Source organism: Xiphophorus hellerii, chromosome 11 (genome assembly GCF_003331165.1).
Source record: "Xiphophorus hellerii strain 12219 chromosome 11, Xiphophorus_hellerii-4.1, whole genome shotgun sequence".
NCBI classification, from domain to species: domain Eukaryota; kingdom Metazoa; phylum Chordata; class Actinopteri; order Cyprinodontiformes; family Poeciliidae; genus Xiphophorus; species Xiphophorus hellerii.
Window position 1 is genome coordinate 14,969,343 of NC_045682.1, and position 18,603 is coordinate 14,987,945.

The 18,603-nt window shown below is 39.6% G+C and overlaps 1 protein-coding gene across 5 annotated transcripts in view; it reads right to left on the bottom strand.

Moving 5' to 3' along the window:
* msi2b (musashi RNA-binding protein 2b) overlaps positions 1-18,603 on the bottom strand; it is a 301,650-nt gene that overhangs the window by 128,533 nt on the left and 154,514 nt on the right. For all 5 annotated transcript variants that reach the window (XM_032576245.1, XM_032576242.1, XM_032576243.1 and 2 more), the window contains exon 7: positions 6,220-6,268. In XM_032576245.1, coding sequence (XP_032432136.1) covers positions 6,220-6,268 — 49 coding nt within the window. The remainder of the gene's footprint in view (positions 1-6,219; positions 6,269-18,603) is intronic.

Genomic DNA, 18,603 nt, shown 5'->3' on the forward strand with positions numbered 1-18,603 from the left:
GGAATTTGGCTCACAATCAGTCACACAGTCATTGTAATGCCACACTAATGGCGGCTGTCTGGTTACAAACTACTGTAAAGAAATATGAAAGCAAGTTACACTTGGATTTCATCAGCTTTCTTAATGGTGTAATTAAAAAAAAAAGGTGAGGGAGAACACATGCATTGGAGTGTGCATCACCCATAGTAAGATATACATACTACCTGGAATATTTGGAGCTAAAAAACTTTTGACACTTGATGAAAATTGCAGGTTGTTACCCGGTGCATATTTAGCAGAGTGGGAATCAAACTCGCTGTGACGTGCAACTTTTGACCTAATTAATCAGCTACTTATAACTGTGTAATGAGTGTAATTTAGAATTCAGATTGCTATGTACTAATTTGCTTTATATATACTTACATTTTTGGGGATTTGTATAGTAGGTGTGACACTGAGAAATAACTTGTGCGTAGTGAAATCAGGGGGTGAAAAAATTGTATATTCATGTTATATATCAGGCTTTAAATAGGTCCCTTGTGGATTATATGTGTATATATCTGCAAAATGTGGCAATAAAGAGAGCGATAATGTGATGAGGAGAGATGGTTAATTATTGTGTGGCAGAGCAGAGCATAAAAGACATGTATGAGCTGTGAGATTCATCCATCATCGTCTGTAGCTTTCGCTCACAAATTAAACTGTGATGCTTTGGTGGATAATGATAGCTGCCACTCTTTCATCACAGCCTTCATACCCCTCTTGCAGGAGATGCCATTTTTTCTTCACCTTGCCACAACTCTCTCCTTGGCACTACCAATTGTGTTTGACAGTAAAATCACATTTTAGATCATAGATCATGTGTCAGTCAGCCAAACGGGAGGTGGTAAAAAGAAAAAAAAAAAGAATGACTGAACGATTTTGACTCGGGGCTAGACCAAAGAGCTTTTATTTTCCCACCCCACGCAGTCCGTCCTGTCATCCTGGAGTCATGGGAAGGGTACTGGGAATGATGACAAGTATGTGCAGACGGCGACATGTGCTCATGGCCTTGTCCCAGCCTGGGGTTTTCTTTTTTTGGGAACTGCGGTGTCCAGTAACAAGACGGGTTAAGCATATCTCGTAAAAAATAAGCGCTGACAAATTGCACGCATTTCAGGTTTTTCCTCTTTTTCTGTCCTGAAATGAATGTCAGGGGAAGAAGGGAAGGTTGAAGGGAGGAGGAGTGGCGGGAGGACACTGCAGGGGAACATGGAACAATAGGCGCCCTGTGGCATCAACCTCTGGACAGCTCAAGCCGCTCACCAAAGACACTGAACTCACCCACAATGAACTGCTGCGGTGGGAAGGCAGGCTTTAGAGAGTTCAATTTCCAACACAATTGGCTGTATTCTCATCCTTTAAATGCCAAGAAGATGGTGTGCAGCGTGCGCCTTTGTGTGGAGAGCTTTGCTTACAGCGAGTGTCCTCTAGCAGGAGGGGGAAGAAAGACAAGAGAAGGCAAAAGATGGCAAAGACAGACAGTCAGGATGGGGGTGAGACGGCGCAGAGACAAAAATAGTGCAACTGTGCGAAAGAAAAGGAAGAACGAGAAAGAGTGAATGACCGGGAGAGATAGAGAGCGGAAACAAAGGTGCAGCGAGGAAACGAGAAGGGTAGAGAATGTCTCCTTTGGTTGTCGCTTCGCCAGGCTCGGGGGGACCGTCTGAAGGACAATGCTGCTACTAGTGGAGTGTGACGTTTGTCCTCTCTCTAATTCACCAAAGCACCAAGGAAGACACACTAATAATCAAGCCCCAATCATGCAATAAACTCCTCAAAACAAAACATTACACAGCCAGAACAAAGATCTAGGAAAATGAAAAATACATAGGCATAGAAATAACACTCTTGTCTACTAAGTAAGGCATAGCAATTTTCCTTTACTTCATCTAATTGAGAATGGCACATCGTACACTATGAAAGTACTTTTCAGATTTTTTTATGTAACTGCAAGTCATTTGGGAAATGCCACAAATTCTCAACCAAATTTAGGTCTGGACTAACGAACAGTATCCCCATAGTATCATGCTGCCTCCGCTGAATCTGATTGTCTAAACATTAGCGTGATTGATGTTGATTTTGATGTGGATGTAGTTTTTCACCACACAGTGTTTTGCATATGGAACAAAAAGTGAAGTTTTGGTCTCATCTTACCTCATAATACCTTGTTGTACACATTTGCCGTAGACAAACCGGCAGTGATAAGGTTTTCTCTCACCATTACAGTGACTCTCTTTCAATGTCCAGGGTTTCCTCTACATGTAATTGATCATATACACACAGTATATATATATATATGTATATATATATATATATATACAGTACAGACCAAAAGTTTGGACACACCTTTTAATTCAATGAGTTTCCTTTATTTTCATGACTATTGACATTGTAGATTCACACTGAAGGCATCAAAACTATGAATAACACATGTGGAAATATGCACTAAACAAAAAAGTGTAAAACAACTGAAAATACCCCTTATATTCTAGTTTCTTCAAAGTAGCAACCTTTTGCTGTGATTACTGATTTGCACACACTCTGCATTTTCTTGATGAGCTTCAAGAGGTAGTCACCTGAAATGGTTTTCACTTCATAGGTGTGCCCTGTCAGGTTAATAAGTGGGATTTCTTGCCTTATAAATAGTCATGAAAATAAAGAAAACCCATTGAATTAGAAAGGTGTGTCCAAACTTTTGGTCTGTACTGTATATATATATATATATATATATATATATATATATATATATGTAGCACAACGGTTTTAAGAAAATCCTAGAGGAAACCCTAATTTCTCTGTTTCTGTTTTTACTCTAAAAGTTTGCTGACTGCTGTAATTTTATTTAGGAATATCACTGTAAGGGAGGCTGGATATAAATGACTGAAACAATTTTCAGATATGTATTCGTTAAATATATTGAAAACCTCATTTACTTTTGCTCCAAAGCCACAATTATATACTACTTTGTGTCCCAAGTAAACATGATGAGGTTTGTATTTGTAAGGTGACAAAATGTGAAAAAGTTGAAACCACTGTAACCTCAGAAGTGTCTGCTTTTAGTTATTCTCTCAGAAAGAACTACCTACCTTCTTCACTCTCGTTGCTTTTGCGTTTTAAGTCACACTTGGTAAAGCAGGTCCGTGGATAAGTTGTTTGTCATTGTTGTAAAGTGCAGCGTCTGAACATTGTTCCAGGTGTAAGAGAATTTTTTCTTACCTGTTATAAATGCACTCTTCGCCAAGCATCTTTCAAAGCACAGTATGCTCCACCTGAACTATTATTTTTAAGGGTTTGCAATTACAGAAACAGCAATCCCTTTATCTGAGGAGGACTCCTCAGTGTAACATTCGATTTGCTGAATAAATAATGTTATTTTTAGCAATTGCAGTGCTGCAAAAGAAAAAAAGAAAAAAAAAAGAATTATTTTTTCATGACTCAATCTGTAAGATAAAATGAAACAGGTGGGAAATTGATTTGGACTGCAAGCTGCTAGATGCCCATCACTTGCTCTGGATTACGTGGCAGAGTGGGCCCGGGGACTAGTTTCACTCATATTACATTCAATGTTGTTTCCGTTGAGGTCACAGGGCCAACTAAGCCATTAATATTACACAGTTGCACCAATGGCTCGGATGAATTATTGAGATTCTCTTATTGGTCTTTAATATTATATGCAATTCATCTGCAAGAGCTGCTGTGGTTTTAAGATGAAAGCAGCGAGCATCTCCTGTTTCGGATCTTTAAGGTGGACAAACCAGAGCCTGCTGGTGGAACTGCAGCTGCCTCTTAGCGCCACGTCACGCTTGATATAAGTATATCATTAGAAAAGAAATTGCCAAGAAGGCTCTTTCTCCATCACTGTCTTCGTTTGAAGGGCATTTAGCTGTCCAAAGGCAAACGCCTCACACGCGTGCCGGCACGCACACAAACACACACTCAAAATTGTGGCGCCCGGAGCCTCTCGGAGAGCGGCTGGCGGTGCAGCAGACAGGAGAGGAAAAGAGTGAGAAATAAGAGAGACTGCGAGAAAAGCCTTCGTCTCACAGCAGACCTCACACTGGGTTCTGTCACTACAGATCAAAATCCCCTCAAAGCCATAGATCACTTCCACTAAAGTTCACATGTTTCACACTTAGGAACTGTTTACCAGACTCAAAGAGTCTATCTGCACAGCACACACTCACAGAAACACCCCCACGCACATCTACTAATGCAGATAGATCTGAAGAAGAAAGATGGAAGGTTTTCAATCTAAAGCCAAAACGCACTTAAAAATTTATTATATATATATATATATATATAAAAAAAAGAACAGTGGCTCAGTGCAAACAAATATTTACACCTCTATGGCGGAGCAGTGCTCAGCCCAGTACAAAGAAATGGTGTGATGGCAGCTCTACCTACAAGTGAGCTGACTGGTGTGACAACCAGATGAGTGTCTGCCCCTTTTTCTCGCTGAATACCTGTCAGTGCCTGCTGACTGCTAACGCACGCCCACGTAAACAGTTGGTGACAGTCTGCCTCCGAAAAAAGTAACTTTCTTGCGTTGTTGAGCCGTTACGGCCCATAGAAGAGGCCCTAAATGGATCTAGGAACAAAAAGACAATAGGCTATTCATTTTGTTTTATGTATTAAAATAATTAGAGGAATATGCCAATGCATTACATATCATGGTAAAATTAGCTTGATTGAGGGGAGTGGTTCCCAAACTTTGCAACTTCTTGCCCAAAAGATAAAAAGACATGCAGACAGGTTGAGCATACAAGCACTTTTAGTGAGTTGGTTAAAAAGTGGTGCAATTATGACACAATCAGCAAACAATATGTTAGCCAACATGTTGCTTTTATTTTAATTTTTTTATTTTTATTATTTTTATTTAAGTCCTGTTTTTGTTTTTATGTGTTACAACATTTCTAAAATGTATACGTTTCATCATCATCATCATCATTTCTGGGATCCAGTTAAATTTCTGAAGAGGACCTAAAAACCCCAGGCTTGGATATTCGCAACCCCAAGTGGGGTCCTTTCCCCAACTTTAAGAACCATCAGTACAGGATATATGTGAAAGATCTGAGTGGAGCTGTCATTTTTGAGAATAATCTAAATAGACAGTGTGGATTCAGTTCTGATTGGAGGCTTAGGCTGTTTAATTCACATTTTATTCCCATGCAAGTCGACCCCAGTGACCAAATTGTTTGCTCCAATGCACGACTATGCTCGACACTAACCTGCTTATTTTTCAGTTGAAAAAAGAGACTTCATAATGTCTTTATCAACAGGACTTCTTTATATTACATAAAGGAAACGTCCCAAAACAAGAAAGTGTCTCTATGAAACTATAGCTGGCTGTCAGGAGCCAATGAAAAGCGGGACGCACCACAAGCAAGAAGAAAAAGGAACTAATGTAGTCAGAGACAAAAGAACCAACAAAAAAAACTGTTGTGAGGAGAAGCTGTGATACACAAAGAAAATGTAACAGTGCCTGTGTCCATCTGTGTTCAGTTGGAGAGTTTGCAGCCTGCTCTGGATGGGACGCCATGCAAGTTAAACCCAGAAAAGAAAAGTTCAGTGTTAAACAGACTGGTGATAGTTAAGACACTTATTTGATCTGCATTGGGTTTGCATGAAATGCAAGTTGATCGGGGTAGTAAGCCTAACTAACTGCACCACTGTCGACTGTCCCTTGACATCAATTGTTTAAACCAGGCTTAAAACAACACTGGTGAGACTAAAAGGCACCACGCTATAACTGCAGTGTGGTGCAGGGAGGAAACCTGTCTTTGGAAAGTCCTCTGCATGAGAGAGAAATGTCCCCCTCATCTCAGATAAGGAGCTGATGAGATGGAGTGATAAAGTCAGTGCTTCTCCTGGGTCTTATCTGATGCTGTTATCTGACTGCACAGCACCCACCATCTCGCCATCTTTACACCCTTTAAGCACCTCTCTGAAACACTCACACCAGCATCATCACATACACAGACACGCACTCTCACGGGTGGCGTCTAACGCTCAAACATTCTAAACACCGTACCAGCTTATTGATTACTTTGACACGCTCCCATTGTTGAACAGATGGTACACCTAATATCATGTGAAATGGAACTGTTCTGTGTTATCTCATGGGGAAAGGACATAAAATGACTGTTTTCTCACTTCTTTTTGGAGAAAACAGCACCAAAGAAGAAGCTATGAACTTACCTCTATGTCTGTTAGTAGTCTTATCAAACATAAGCATGGCGTCGTCAACCTGGAAGACACAAGAGCAGCGTTGGCATTAGCTTAATCTTTGCACCGAGTGCCTCACATCACCTCCTCCCCATTCAATCTCATCTCATCTACTCGCTGTAATTACTCTTAGAATATATATCCTTGCTGCTTCACACTTATTTCTTTCTAAGCACCTCTCTCCCACGTAATCATTCGGTGATCACAGGATTATCGTCAGGTTACCGCTCCCCCTCCTTCATTTGTGCGCTGTAATTTTAGATATTACAGGAAATTATGCAATCTCTGCGGTGTTACTCTTTGTCTGGATTAGAGTGGCGACAGGGGAGAAAATTAACAATAATGGCCAGCAGTAAAAACAAAAAAAAATGGAAACAGTGTTGACATTATGCTTCTTTTTTTTATTATTATTATTTTGACAAACGCCAACGTCCAGTCTTGGAGAGAAGAGTGACAGATAGACACATTACACTAAGCGGGAGAGAGACAAATGGGACCCTTCCTCATCTCCCGGCCGCAGCAGAAGCAGCATCCACAATAATATCATCCTTCATCATGTCCAATAAAGCCACACACAGACAGACAGCGTTTCTTCTTCAGACATCCCTGACAAACTCATCTTTCTATAACTCTGATGAAAAGCTTAAAAAACCGACTGAGGCATGCTCATTTAGCCTGTGATTCTGTCTTGGAGAGAAAAGGAGAGCGGAGAGAATCAGCGGGTAGAAACAAAGAGGGAACGCCGTGCGCTTCTCACTCCCTGGTTATGGTCTCTAGGTGAGCGTAACAGTGCACAGAAGAGGCTTAATGCTGTGCACAAGCGTGCACGCATCTGTGTTTTTCACGGGAGGGCTGAAAAGCTTCGGGAGGAGATGGAAACAGACAAGAATAGGGGTCTCGCTCAAGCCGAACTGTCTGATTGGATAAAGAGAAGTGCCTGGCAGCCAGGCAGACTAGCGCTGGCACACTATTCATGCCACCCTCTTGCCACACATTTGGCACACAAGACGTTGGCACAGCTTGTGGGCCCCGGTTACTTGCTGCACGGCTCACAGGCCACATGCGGCTCCAAGGCACTTCATTTGCACCTCCCTAAAATATTTCCAATTTGGCGGAAAAAAATAGAGGGCAACGCACGGGGACCTTCAATAACCTATATACACAGTTCACCTAATTGTAAGTCGCTCATTATTCTTGTTAGGAAAGGGAGAATAGAAATAAGCAATTTGTAGATTTGCTCGCCAAATCTGGTCTCCAGGTGTGTTTTGAGGGGGTTTTTTTTGTGTGTGTTGTTGAATTTGACATACAAATAATACCACTGGCTTACAGGAACCACCAGGAACAGAGTGAAAAAAGGACGATTTCTGGCGATCATTTATCTTTGCTCAAACAACTAATACAGAAAGAATATTACCGTTTATGATGTTATTCTAACCCAGGATGATTGGACTATATCAAGGGTCAGCAATTAGTGCAACATGAGCAACTTCAATAATGTTAGTGAGCCAAATTTATATGTGCATACACACAGTTACATCCAATAATCTAGAATAAATGTCCAGATGAGTCTCATTTGTCTGATTAAAAGTGCCTTTTGAAAATAACCTATAACCTATAAGTGGGTATTAAACATACTTTTTACTAATCTTACATTATTGGCTAAACAGCCTGAGAGGAAGATGAGACAGATCTCCCCAAAAGAAAGTGGGCCCTGTATATCGGGTACAAAGTATGGTAGGGGGAGAATCCTCTTTGGTTTCTAGATGAAATGCTTAGTTATGTTTGCATTATCAGGACAAAAAGTAAAGACACACAGAACATGCAAGGGAGTCACAATAAAGATCTAGACACTGGTGTATAAATTCAGCCGAGCTGTAGAAGAATCCTCTACAATCGCTAACTAAGTTATTTTTTGCCCTGAATTGTTTGTTTTGCCGGAAAAGCAGCAGAAGCACACAACAATGTGGTGAAAACAATAAAGTTTCAGTGTGTGAAAAATGTTCTTTAAGATGACTATGTGGTTAGATATCATTATAGTGGTGTACAAATAAAAAACTGCCAAAGCAATATCGCCCACAGTTACAGTTTTTATAAACAAGCATTTATATTGTCACACGTTGTGACCTCTGTCTAATACCAGGCAATCAAATGGAAATCACATTAAAGTGAGAGGGAGTGGGATAAGTGAAATTTGTAGTACTAAGGGTTATGATTTTATTGGCAGAGTCTGAAGAACAGAGAACCCTTCTGTTTGTTTATCTTCAATAACTCCATTGTTCTGTTCGGTACCACTTGATCACACACCGTTGTCCAATTAAAAGGTGAGAGAACTTTTGTTCAAGCCACTGTTTTTTTTTTCCTCCCTTCTCTCTCTCTGGATTTCTGCTCATAAAACCAGAAACGGTTTCTTATGTCTCCTATATTTGACAGCGTGAAAGCTGCACTGCAGAACTAAGATGGAATGGCATGTTTACCAACTATGGTAAACGTTTCATTTGACAAGCGTGGCCGATGGTTTGTGATCACTTACATGGGAAGACGGAAATTTATAGCATTTGACTTCTGTCACCTAATGCTAGTAATGCTGGAACAGCCAGAAGAGATGATACTTTATGCATCAGTAAACATGCAGACGAAATGCCAAGAAAAGCATCTCAGTTTTCCTTAAGACATGAAGAAATAGAAGGGTCTTTATAAAACACTACTGTTGTCAATTAAAATCAACAATCCAATCCTACTGTTGCCTTCGTATCCACTTTGCACTTCTTGAACTTAGTTTGGTGTGTAACTTTTATAAAAATTGAAGAGCTGAACACGATTGATCATGTTTTTAAATCTGGGAATTGTGACCTCAACAGAAAAGGGTATTGAGGTCAAATCTGACATTTGGACTCACATAACATCTGCTCATGCTCTATAACATTTTCAATCCATTCCAAACATTTCTGGGAGATTCCAGGATACAGACGAGTATACCTATCTCAGAATGGACTTTTGAATCTGCTGTATTTTAGTTGCCACTGACATCAAATTTCACCCCAATACATGGCATTAAATTGGGGTTTCAACATTAATCTTCAAAATACCTATGGTTGACACTGCTTAAAATCAGTGTCAGGACTACATGAATTAGCTGCCATGGATTTTAGACAGAGCAAGCTGCATTTTCTCGTTCCGTCTATATGAAAAAAAAATCTTCACACCCCAGTTAAAATATCAGGTTTTGGGGATCTAACAAAAATAGATAGATTTAAATAAATTGTTTGAAAAGTTTCTTCACATATCTATTATGTATTATGTAATTATAAATGAATCATTGCACAAGCCCTTCCCTCCCCCACTCTGCTCCACCAGACTAGCGGCAGCAGTAATGAGCAAACTCCTGCTGAGCTAATCATACAAACTACTTCTCAGTCCAATGCTACTAAGATTCCATTTACAACTAAGAATGGTTGTAAATGGGATAATGATGGAGCACTGTTGTGATGATGTGCTGAAGACAGAGTGTCAGGAAGAGTAGAAACTTCTTAAAAAGTCAGGCCAAATTCAAAGCTTAAATAACAAAGTCTAATTTCTTAAGCTATATTTGATAAATACATAATTTTTATAACAACTGAAGGTAATATAGTTACTTGATTAAAATGAGGTTGTAATGCCTGTAAATGACATAATGCCACTCCTTTAACTTGGGAATATCTAGCCACACTGCCTTTCAAAAGTTCTCCAAATCTTTCTGAATTTGAAGACATCTTGTACAGCCTCAATAGCGCACTGACGTTCTGTCAGATTTGGTTCTGAAATTAACCTAAGACATTTATAAATGTACATTTTCTGGTGATGCCATTCTTTTTGATTTATTCTATTTGATTAATATAAAATTTCTGGTTTGAATGGCAGTGAAGTAACCCCAGAGCATGATGCAGCTACCACCATATGTACACCCCCACCATGGTATATATTTATAGCATTGTAAATTGTTTTGTACCTCTTGTGATCTCTATGCAAGCTTTGGCTTTACCTAAAGAAAGCCAAGTAGCAAACAACAATAAAATCCCCCTAAAAAGCTATGCTTTATTATTGTGTTGTCTGATTCTCTACAACTAATGGCAAGTAAGTGTTCAGGATATATTTTACACTCTGACATTAAATGATGCATCTTTTTTTTTTTACCCCTCCAGGGGGTCTTTTGTGGGCTCTAGTGTCCCTTATGTGACAGTGGGCTGACAGGAAAAAGGGAAGGAGAGGGGGGAAGACATGCAGCAAATGTCGTCGGGTCCGGGAGTCGAACCCGCGACGGCTGCGTCGAGGACTCAAGGCCTCCAAATACAGGTCGCGCTAACCCCTACGCCACCACGGCACGCCCCTAAATGATGCATCTTTGTCTAATTTTTTGATGATAAAAACTTGATTTTGACATAGGTGTGTAGGCTTTCTAACCCATGTATAAATGTACTGAATTCATTACACTTCAGATAAATTTGGTCCGCATTGCCGGCAGTAAGTCGGGCTCGTTTCCGGTGAGAGTTGGACTCCGCCAGGGCTGCCCTTTGTCACCGATTCTGTTCATCACTTTCATGGACAGAATTTCTAGGCGCAGCCAAGGTGTTGAGGGGATCCGATTTGGTGGCCTTAGGATCTCATCTCTGCTTTTTGCAGACGATGTGGTCCTTTTGGCTTCATCAGATCGTGATCTGCAGCTCTCGCTGGAGCGGTTCGCAGCCGAGTGTGACGCGGCCGGGATGAGGATCAGTGCCTCCAAATCCGAGGCCATGGTCTTGAGCCGGAAAAGGGTAGAGTGCCTTCTCCGGGTCAGGGGGGGTGTCCTGCCCCAAGTGGAGGAGTTTAAGTATCTCGGGATCTTGTTCACGAATGGGGGAAGAAGGGAGCGGGAGATCGACAGGCGGATTGGCGCAGCGTCTGCTGTCAAGCGGGCGCTGTACCGGTCCGTCGTGGTGAAGAGAGAGCTGAGCCAAAAAGCGAGGCTCTCGATTTACCGGTCGATCTACGTTCCCACCCTCATCTATGGTCATGAGCTTTGGGTCATGACCGAAAGAACGAGATCGCGGATACAAGCGGCCGAAATGGGTTTTCTCCGTAGGGTGGCTGGGCTCTCCCTTAGAGATGGGGTGAGAAGCTCAGTCATCCGGGAGGGACTCAGAGTAGAGCCGCTGCTCCTTCACATCGAGAGGAGCCAGTTGAGGTGGCTCGGGCATCTGGTCAGGATGCCTCCTAGACGCCTCCCTGGTGAGGTGTTCCGGGCACGTCCCACCGGGAGGAGGCCCCGGGGAAGACCCAGGACACGCTGGAGGGACTATGTCTCTCGGCTGGCCTGGGAACGCCTCGGGATTCCCCCGGAGGAGCTAGAAGAAGTGGCTGGGGAGAGGGAAGTCTGGGCCTCCCTTCTGAAGCTGCTACCCCCGCGACCCGACCTCGGATAAGCGGAAGAAGATGGATGGATGGATGGATGGATAAATTTAACAGAACCTGAATAATTATCAATAGTAATCATTTCATTGTTTCTTACATGTCTTGATTCGTCAATGCTTTACATATGTTGTCTTTATAGGGTTGGTTGATGGGCTATTTGGAATTTTTACGACATAATAGAAGTTTGAGTCTGGATTTTTCTACATAATGGCAAAAACAAGCCCCAGCAAGATGACTGTGCATGGCATTTATATTATGAGGTCAACGGAGTCTTTCTGCTGCTATTAAAGTTAACAGATGAGACTCTTATTAAAGTAGCCTGCAGTATCATCCACCATCACCCACTTTGAGCCTTTCAACATGACACTCAAATATCCACACTCTAATATTGTTACTACTGCTCCAACTGTACAGCCTTTTATAGGCTGAGAGCAAGATGAGAGTTACTCTGTAAAATGAGCTCTGTGAAAGGAAGTGTATTATATAAATGTGAGCTGTGTTGTGACATTACTAGAGAAGGACCATCCTGTCAGTGAGACCTGTCCAACAAAGAAAAGATTCACAGTGAAGCACTGATGAGCACTTTAACAAAGAATGTGCACATCATGTGAGGGTCACACTCCAGCAGGTCATACAACACAGTCCACCCCCCACCTCCCTCTCCCTCTCTTTCGGTCAGTCTGCCCGTCTCTCTCCCTCTCGATGCCACTTGCAGAGTCTATAGAACTATCTCCTGTGCTCCAGGGCTTTTCAATGTAGTTATTCAAGCAGAACACAACTGTGTGCCTCCATCTGATAGAAGGTTAAGGACCTCTTCACTGCTCACAAAAAAGCCCGCCACACAGAGGTGAGGCCGGGCTCACCTCAGGGAAGAAATCTTTCTCTGTCCTCCTCCTCCTTCTTTTTTCACTCTTCCTTTTCTCCTGGTGTGGTGAAAAGAAAGGTTCAAAGGATAATGGCTGCCTTATCACTATGTAAAAGGGGAATGGGAACTCCAGCGAAGTGCCTGGCCTTTTGTGGCAATGAAGAAAAGAGCAAAAGTCTATTTCGCTGTGGTATATGCACTGGAACAGTCCATGACCACTAAAAAGGAGACGGCAGCTCAAAGACAGAGAGCGGGCGAAAGGCCGAGCAGCTCTTTAACTAAACCTGCAGCCAAACATATCTGAACCACATGACCTCCTCTCAAAAAGGGGCAGGAGAGGCTAAGTTGAGAAGAGTCTCTGTGCTTGCAATATGGCTTTTATTCACAATTCAGGTGGTGAAAGATGAGGCCTTTCCTGGAACTTTTTCTAGTTCCAGGGAAGGCTCTCTTTACTCTCCTTTTATTTAATCAAAATTATAAAATATGTCAACGATTGCACAACACCTTCAATTAGAGCTTACTCCTCCAAGTTTGCAATACAAGCTTGAAGTAAAACTGAACCACGCCAATTTGTGGTTGCAGATTTTTCAGTGGTAGATTACTCCAAATTGTTAACCCTATCATTTGCAGGATTTGGCTTAGAGCACACCAACAATATTCAATAGGAAATCCAGCAGAAATACCTAGGTGTAATGCTTCTTAACAAACCACTGGCTGGCATTTGCAAAGTAGTCAATCAAGGTGCGCTATTTTATTTGGCTCTACTGTATGTCCAAGAGAGGAAATAAGGAAGTTTGCAGATGTTGTCTGGCGCGGTAGTGCTAAGATGGTTTTCACTGTGTGTATTAATGCGTATTATGGTTTATTTGGTGTTTGAACTATTTAGCTATTCCTTTAAGTTAAGTCAAAAAACCAATTTGTTTAGAATTGCCTTTGATTAAGTGGCTTGGAACTTTTTACTATTTTATTTTTCCAGTGTAATGCAGTGTTTCTTTTTTGTTGGTTCACTGTATTATGTTTTTATTATGTAAAACACTTTGAACTGCCTTGTTGCAAAATGTGCTATACAAATAAAATTGACTTAGTTTAGGCAGTTTCAAACATTTTTAGAGGGAGTCTTCTCAAGTATTTGCAGAATTCAACTATTTCTAACAGCTATTGTCCTTAATCCCTGTGAATAGCGGAACACTGTTTAACATTTTATTGTTCTGCAAGTCTCGTCTAACTTTGTTAGACATTGACATTACTTTTCATTTAAGATTTCAGGGTTTTTTATTTCTATTAGTGCTTTATGTCAGGTCTATTTATAAAGAGTAAGTGTGACTGATCTAGTATTCTAAACCTAAATTTCATATTTTCATTAGTTGTAAGTGGAGAATTATCATAATCACCAGAAATATCAGTCTGCATGTACTTAATCTATATATGTGTTTCACTTAGTATAGTGAGTTACTGCAATAAAAGAACTTTCTAATAATATTAAAATTGATTCAATGTTTCTGTATATTTGTTGTTTTCAATCCCGTCAGAGTTTTATGGACCTGTTTTTATCTCCCACCAAACCAACAGTTAAACAGTTAAAAAATGTGAAAAATGTCCAAATCCCAATGTTGAAGACAGGTAGCAAATAGCACCACTTTAGGTTCACCAAGTCTCCACGTTTATTAGATGCTACCTACAGTACATACCAACTGTTTTTTGGGGAGCAAAGGATAACTCTTTCTGTTTGCTTAATGCTAAGTGGGACTTTAACTGGAACCATGTGAAACAAACCCAGACACCATTGAGTTCTACATTTAAAAAAATGCGGAAATCATATGAAAGCCTCACCTCATGTTCACCGTTAAGTATGTCATAGGAGTTTGTAATGTTGTGAGAAAATGGGAACCTTGAAGTGCTCATGGCGTCATGGACTCCTTGAAATACAACAGAATTTTAAATCAAAACAGGGTGGATTCTGCTGGAGAATTGAAAATGGCTCCAAATATGTGGTCGAATCAACACAGACATGATTCCCCCAGATACCAACATCAACTCTCCACAGTGGTGCCACTCTAGGGAGTCTGTGCAATGTGGAAAGGCAAATATCCCTCTGACTATATGCCCCACTGCCATGTAATGTTACAGAAGAACACCAACTGCTTCTTCTGTTGACAAAAGAAGGTTGTATGAGCTATTAATTGAAGGGATGTAAGTATTTTGCTCCATATTATTATGTGTTAAAATATATTTATTGGTATAAGGTTGCTTTTTTTTATCATCTGAATATGTACTCAAATAAAAAAAATTGGGGTATTTTCCAAATATTTTTCCAAATATTTCTGTATGAGATTATGCTACTAGAATAAACAATGGATTTATTTTATAAGTGCTTGACTATTTCACCTAATGTAAAGCTCTTTGGTTAACCTACTGGTTATTGTAAAGGGTAATACAAACAAATGTAATATTTACGACTTAATTCTATCTAGATAGCCATTGGTTTTATTCCCTAAGACCTTACGTTCATAACAAGAGACAAAAAAATAAACAAACTTTTCATTAGCCTATTAAAGTACAACTGGTATCCAATAAAGCCTTTACTTATTGTACTTGTTTGCTAAATAAATTCAGATTTTTTTTATTATGAATAAACAAAAAAATAAATAAATTAAAAAAAGCAGACAGTAGATAAGCCTTTTTTCCAGCAGTACATCACTGTCTATGGGTTTGATGCTTGCAATCGGTTTGAGCACTTTTGTCATGTCTGCACTCAGCACCACTCATGCGTTATGGTAAGGATATATATATATTTTTTTTGGTTTTCGAGAAAGAAAAGGTTATGTTCCACATTAAATATAACTCTCCTGGCGTTTGCTGTGCTCAACAAAATTGCCCGTCCATGTAGGCTCACGCTTTAAGAACAGAGTCCCTTTTGCCACCTTGTGTAATTGCACAGGCTTAAAGGGAACAAAATTTTGCCCTCTGCTCCTTGTTAAACCACCACTTGTAAAAGCACTCAAGCGTGGATGCAGCACACTGCAGCTGAACATTTCTCAGACAATGATATAGATTTCCGCTACACAAGAACAATTGAAAGGGTTGTCACAAATTTGTCCATTGTCACTGGGTCGCTATCATTTCACTGTTAATTGCCATCATTGTAATAGAATATTAGATGCTGCGCAGCAACGGGAGTGTTGATGAAGGGGCTCACTTTTCCCCTTGACTGTGACCCCAGCGAGTCATAGTTGTGATAATAAAGTGATACTTCGGTGATCCCTGTTGAATTATCTCTCCAACCCTTTGTGTCCCCTCTGCTGCGAGGCAGTGGAGCAGATTTTGCTTTCTCTAGAGATGGTCACAACTCAGCCCTCTTGCTCAAAGACTCTCAAGGAAAATGGATCTTGCCTACAAGGGGGCTTAAACAAGGGTCCTCCAGTTAAACAGTGGCCTTTCCCCCTAAACATGTAGTTTTCTTACTGAAGACCACATTTCCTGTGTGTACTCTGTCTTGAAACCTCTTGCACAAGGCATGGGTTAGTTCACTGTACAACGACAGAAAATGGGATTTAAAAAGTTAAAGGTTTCAACTCATTCTCCATTTTGCTGTTCTTTAGACTTTCTAATGAGATGGCAGAAAAATTAAAAAAAACAAACAAGATTTTTCCAGCTATGCACTTGTTGCTGTGCACTGCTGGCCAGCTACCGGAAAGATGGCTACTGTGTTTCAAGATGGCTACTGTGTTTCTCTTGGCTTACAAGAAAAATATAGAAATATAGGTGCAGAAACAAAGTGTGTCACCAGTCAGTTGATAATTTTTTTCTCTCTTTTCATTTTGTTCTTCATTAGCAAAAGCATGCAAAACAAAACAAAAACAGCAAGCAGAAAAAAAGAGACTGGATATGAACTCTTATATATTTTCATATAGAGTTCATTGCATCTCGTTTTCCCGTCCATTTCACCCAGTTTTCCTGATGGTTTCATGTGAAATATTTTAGTCACAACTGTTAACCATATCTGTAATAACTGAGGTTATTACAGAATGTACACCCGATTTTACAAGTAACATCTATAAGTATATATATAATTTTTTTTGAAGCATCACTTATGGTTATTATCAAATTTTAGCAACATATTTATTGTTTCATTGAAATAATTTCTTCATAGCAAACATGGTACATACAATCTTGTTGTACTAAATAAAGAATAAAATAGCATAAAGGATTTGTATTAATCAAAATAAGTATTTATAAACTACTACATTTATTACCATTAATTTACAATTTAGATTAAGTTTATGCATCAAATGTATAAAATATATTCACTGCAATAGGAATTAGTGAAATGTTTTAATTTTGAATAAAAATAAGATAATGTACATTTTATTTTATCCTTCTTGTCATAAAATGAGTTGTTTTTTTCTTCTTAAGATTAACATATGGTGAAAGTCTTATAAACCCCCATGCCTATTTAGCACTGCGAATTTTGCCATGAGATGTTTATATCTCTTTATAGGTCTATGCACAAATAAAGAAAAATGCGTAGCATAAAGTCTCCACGTAAACAGGGGCTTAACAAGAAGATGGCAGCATCACTCTAAGGTCACTGTCTGTGTCTCAGGCCTTTGTTCCTCTGGTATCAGATATGATCTATATCAGTGTCTCCCCAAATTGCAGGAGAGCTCCTCTGTTAGCCTTCAGCTGTGAGCCGAATGTAAATGTGCGTTTGACACCTATCTAAATCGCTGTCATAATTCATTTCCAGATATCCTAAATCTCCCCCTGTCACCTGGCACCTCTGCTGTTTTCCTGTCTAAAAACAGAGCACATTAGCCTTTATTGATGTGTTTGTCCTTTGATACATAATTCATCACTCAACTTTTTTTTTTTCCTTTTAGGGAGGGTAATTATCCTGCCCCTTTTGGAGGCTGCTCAAACACATAGAAACAGACAAGGAAGTTTTGCATGGTGTCTGGTTAGTCTCTGTCAAAAGAATCAAATGCATTTCTTATAGCGCTGAAACATGATAGTTTATAACATCATTATGCTTTAACAGCAATGCAAGGTTACAATCTGGCAAAATTTTATTGATCGACTTTAACCAGTGCCGAGCAGAGAAACTTTTTTTTTTTTGTTGCTTCAAAACCAACAATTCCCACTTTTTTCCAGTTTGTAATCACACCAACCAACAGGATCTTGGATTAACTTTGCTTTAAATCTTGTAAAAATCAGATAAGACTTAAATACATGCATAACAGAAGGCAACCTCAAAATCCCTCTATACAGGAGGCTGCAGCAATCTTTGCTCTTATTGGTAAAGGCTATTATATTTCATAGCTGGAATCAAACAAAGTTTAGATAAGTCAGTGTGTATATGTTGTAGTCTTTACAAAGGCAACTGGAATTGGCAGATCAGACTTCAATAAAACCCATTAGCTTTGAAAGCCTGATAGTAAAATCCCTACTTTTCACTTCAAAAGTTTGACCATAACCACATTCACAATAACATTCATATTCTTACTGTATAAAAGTTACCTTTAAACAATTAACTGCACAATAACTTCCAGTCTAGTTAAATATCCACATTATTATCAGTAACAACTGTGAAGTTATTGTACATAATTTAATAAGTAATAAAAGCATTTCAATTTACCTAAGGTGCTCTGAATTAACTTTTTGCCATGTTGTTATACATGACAAAAAGTGTGTATAACACACTTTTATTATGTGGTTTAACAATCAAATCAACAAAACTGAATCTGAAGATCCAACATAATGTGAGTATTCCTTTTTGATGGTTGTTATTTTTGCAATTATGTTTTATTTTGGAATGGACAGACTAAAGAATTAAGACAATTATTAAGCTGTTGATGCAACATGAATAGCCTAAAGTGTGATTCGCTTTGACCAAGGAGATAACCAACTGACCAACAAACTTTTTGCCAGTGAACATACCGTCTGAAAACGTAACAATTTGCATTGATATTCAACATCCTTCAGTGTTGAAGTTATAGCAGAGGGAAGATTTAGAGTCAGCTATTTAAGAGGAAACTATTTATTACAGTGTAATAAATACTGTAACA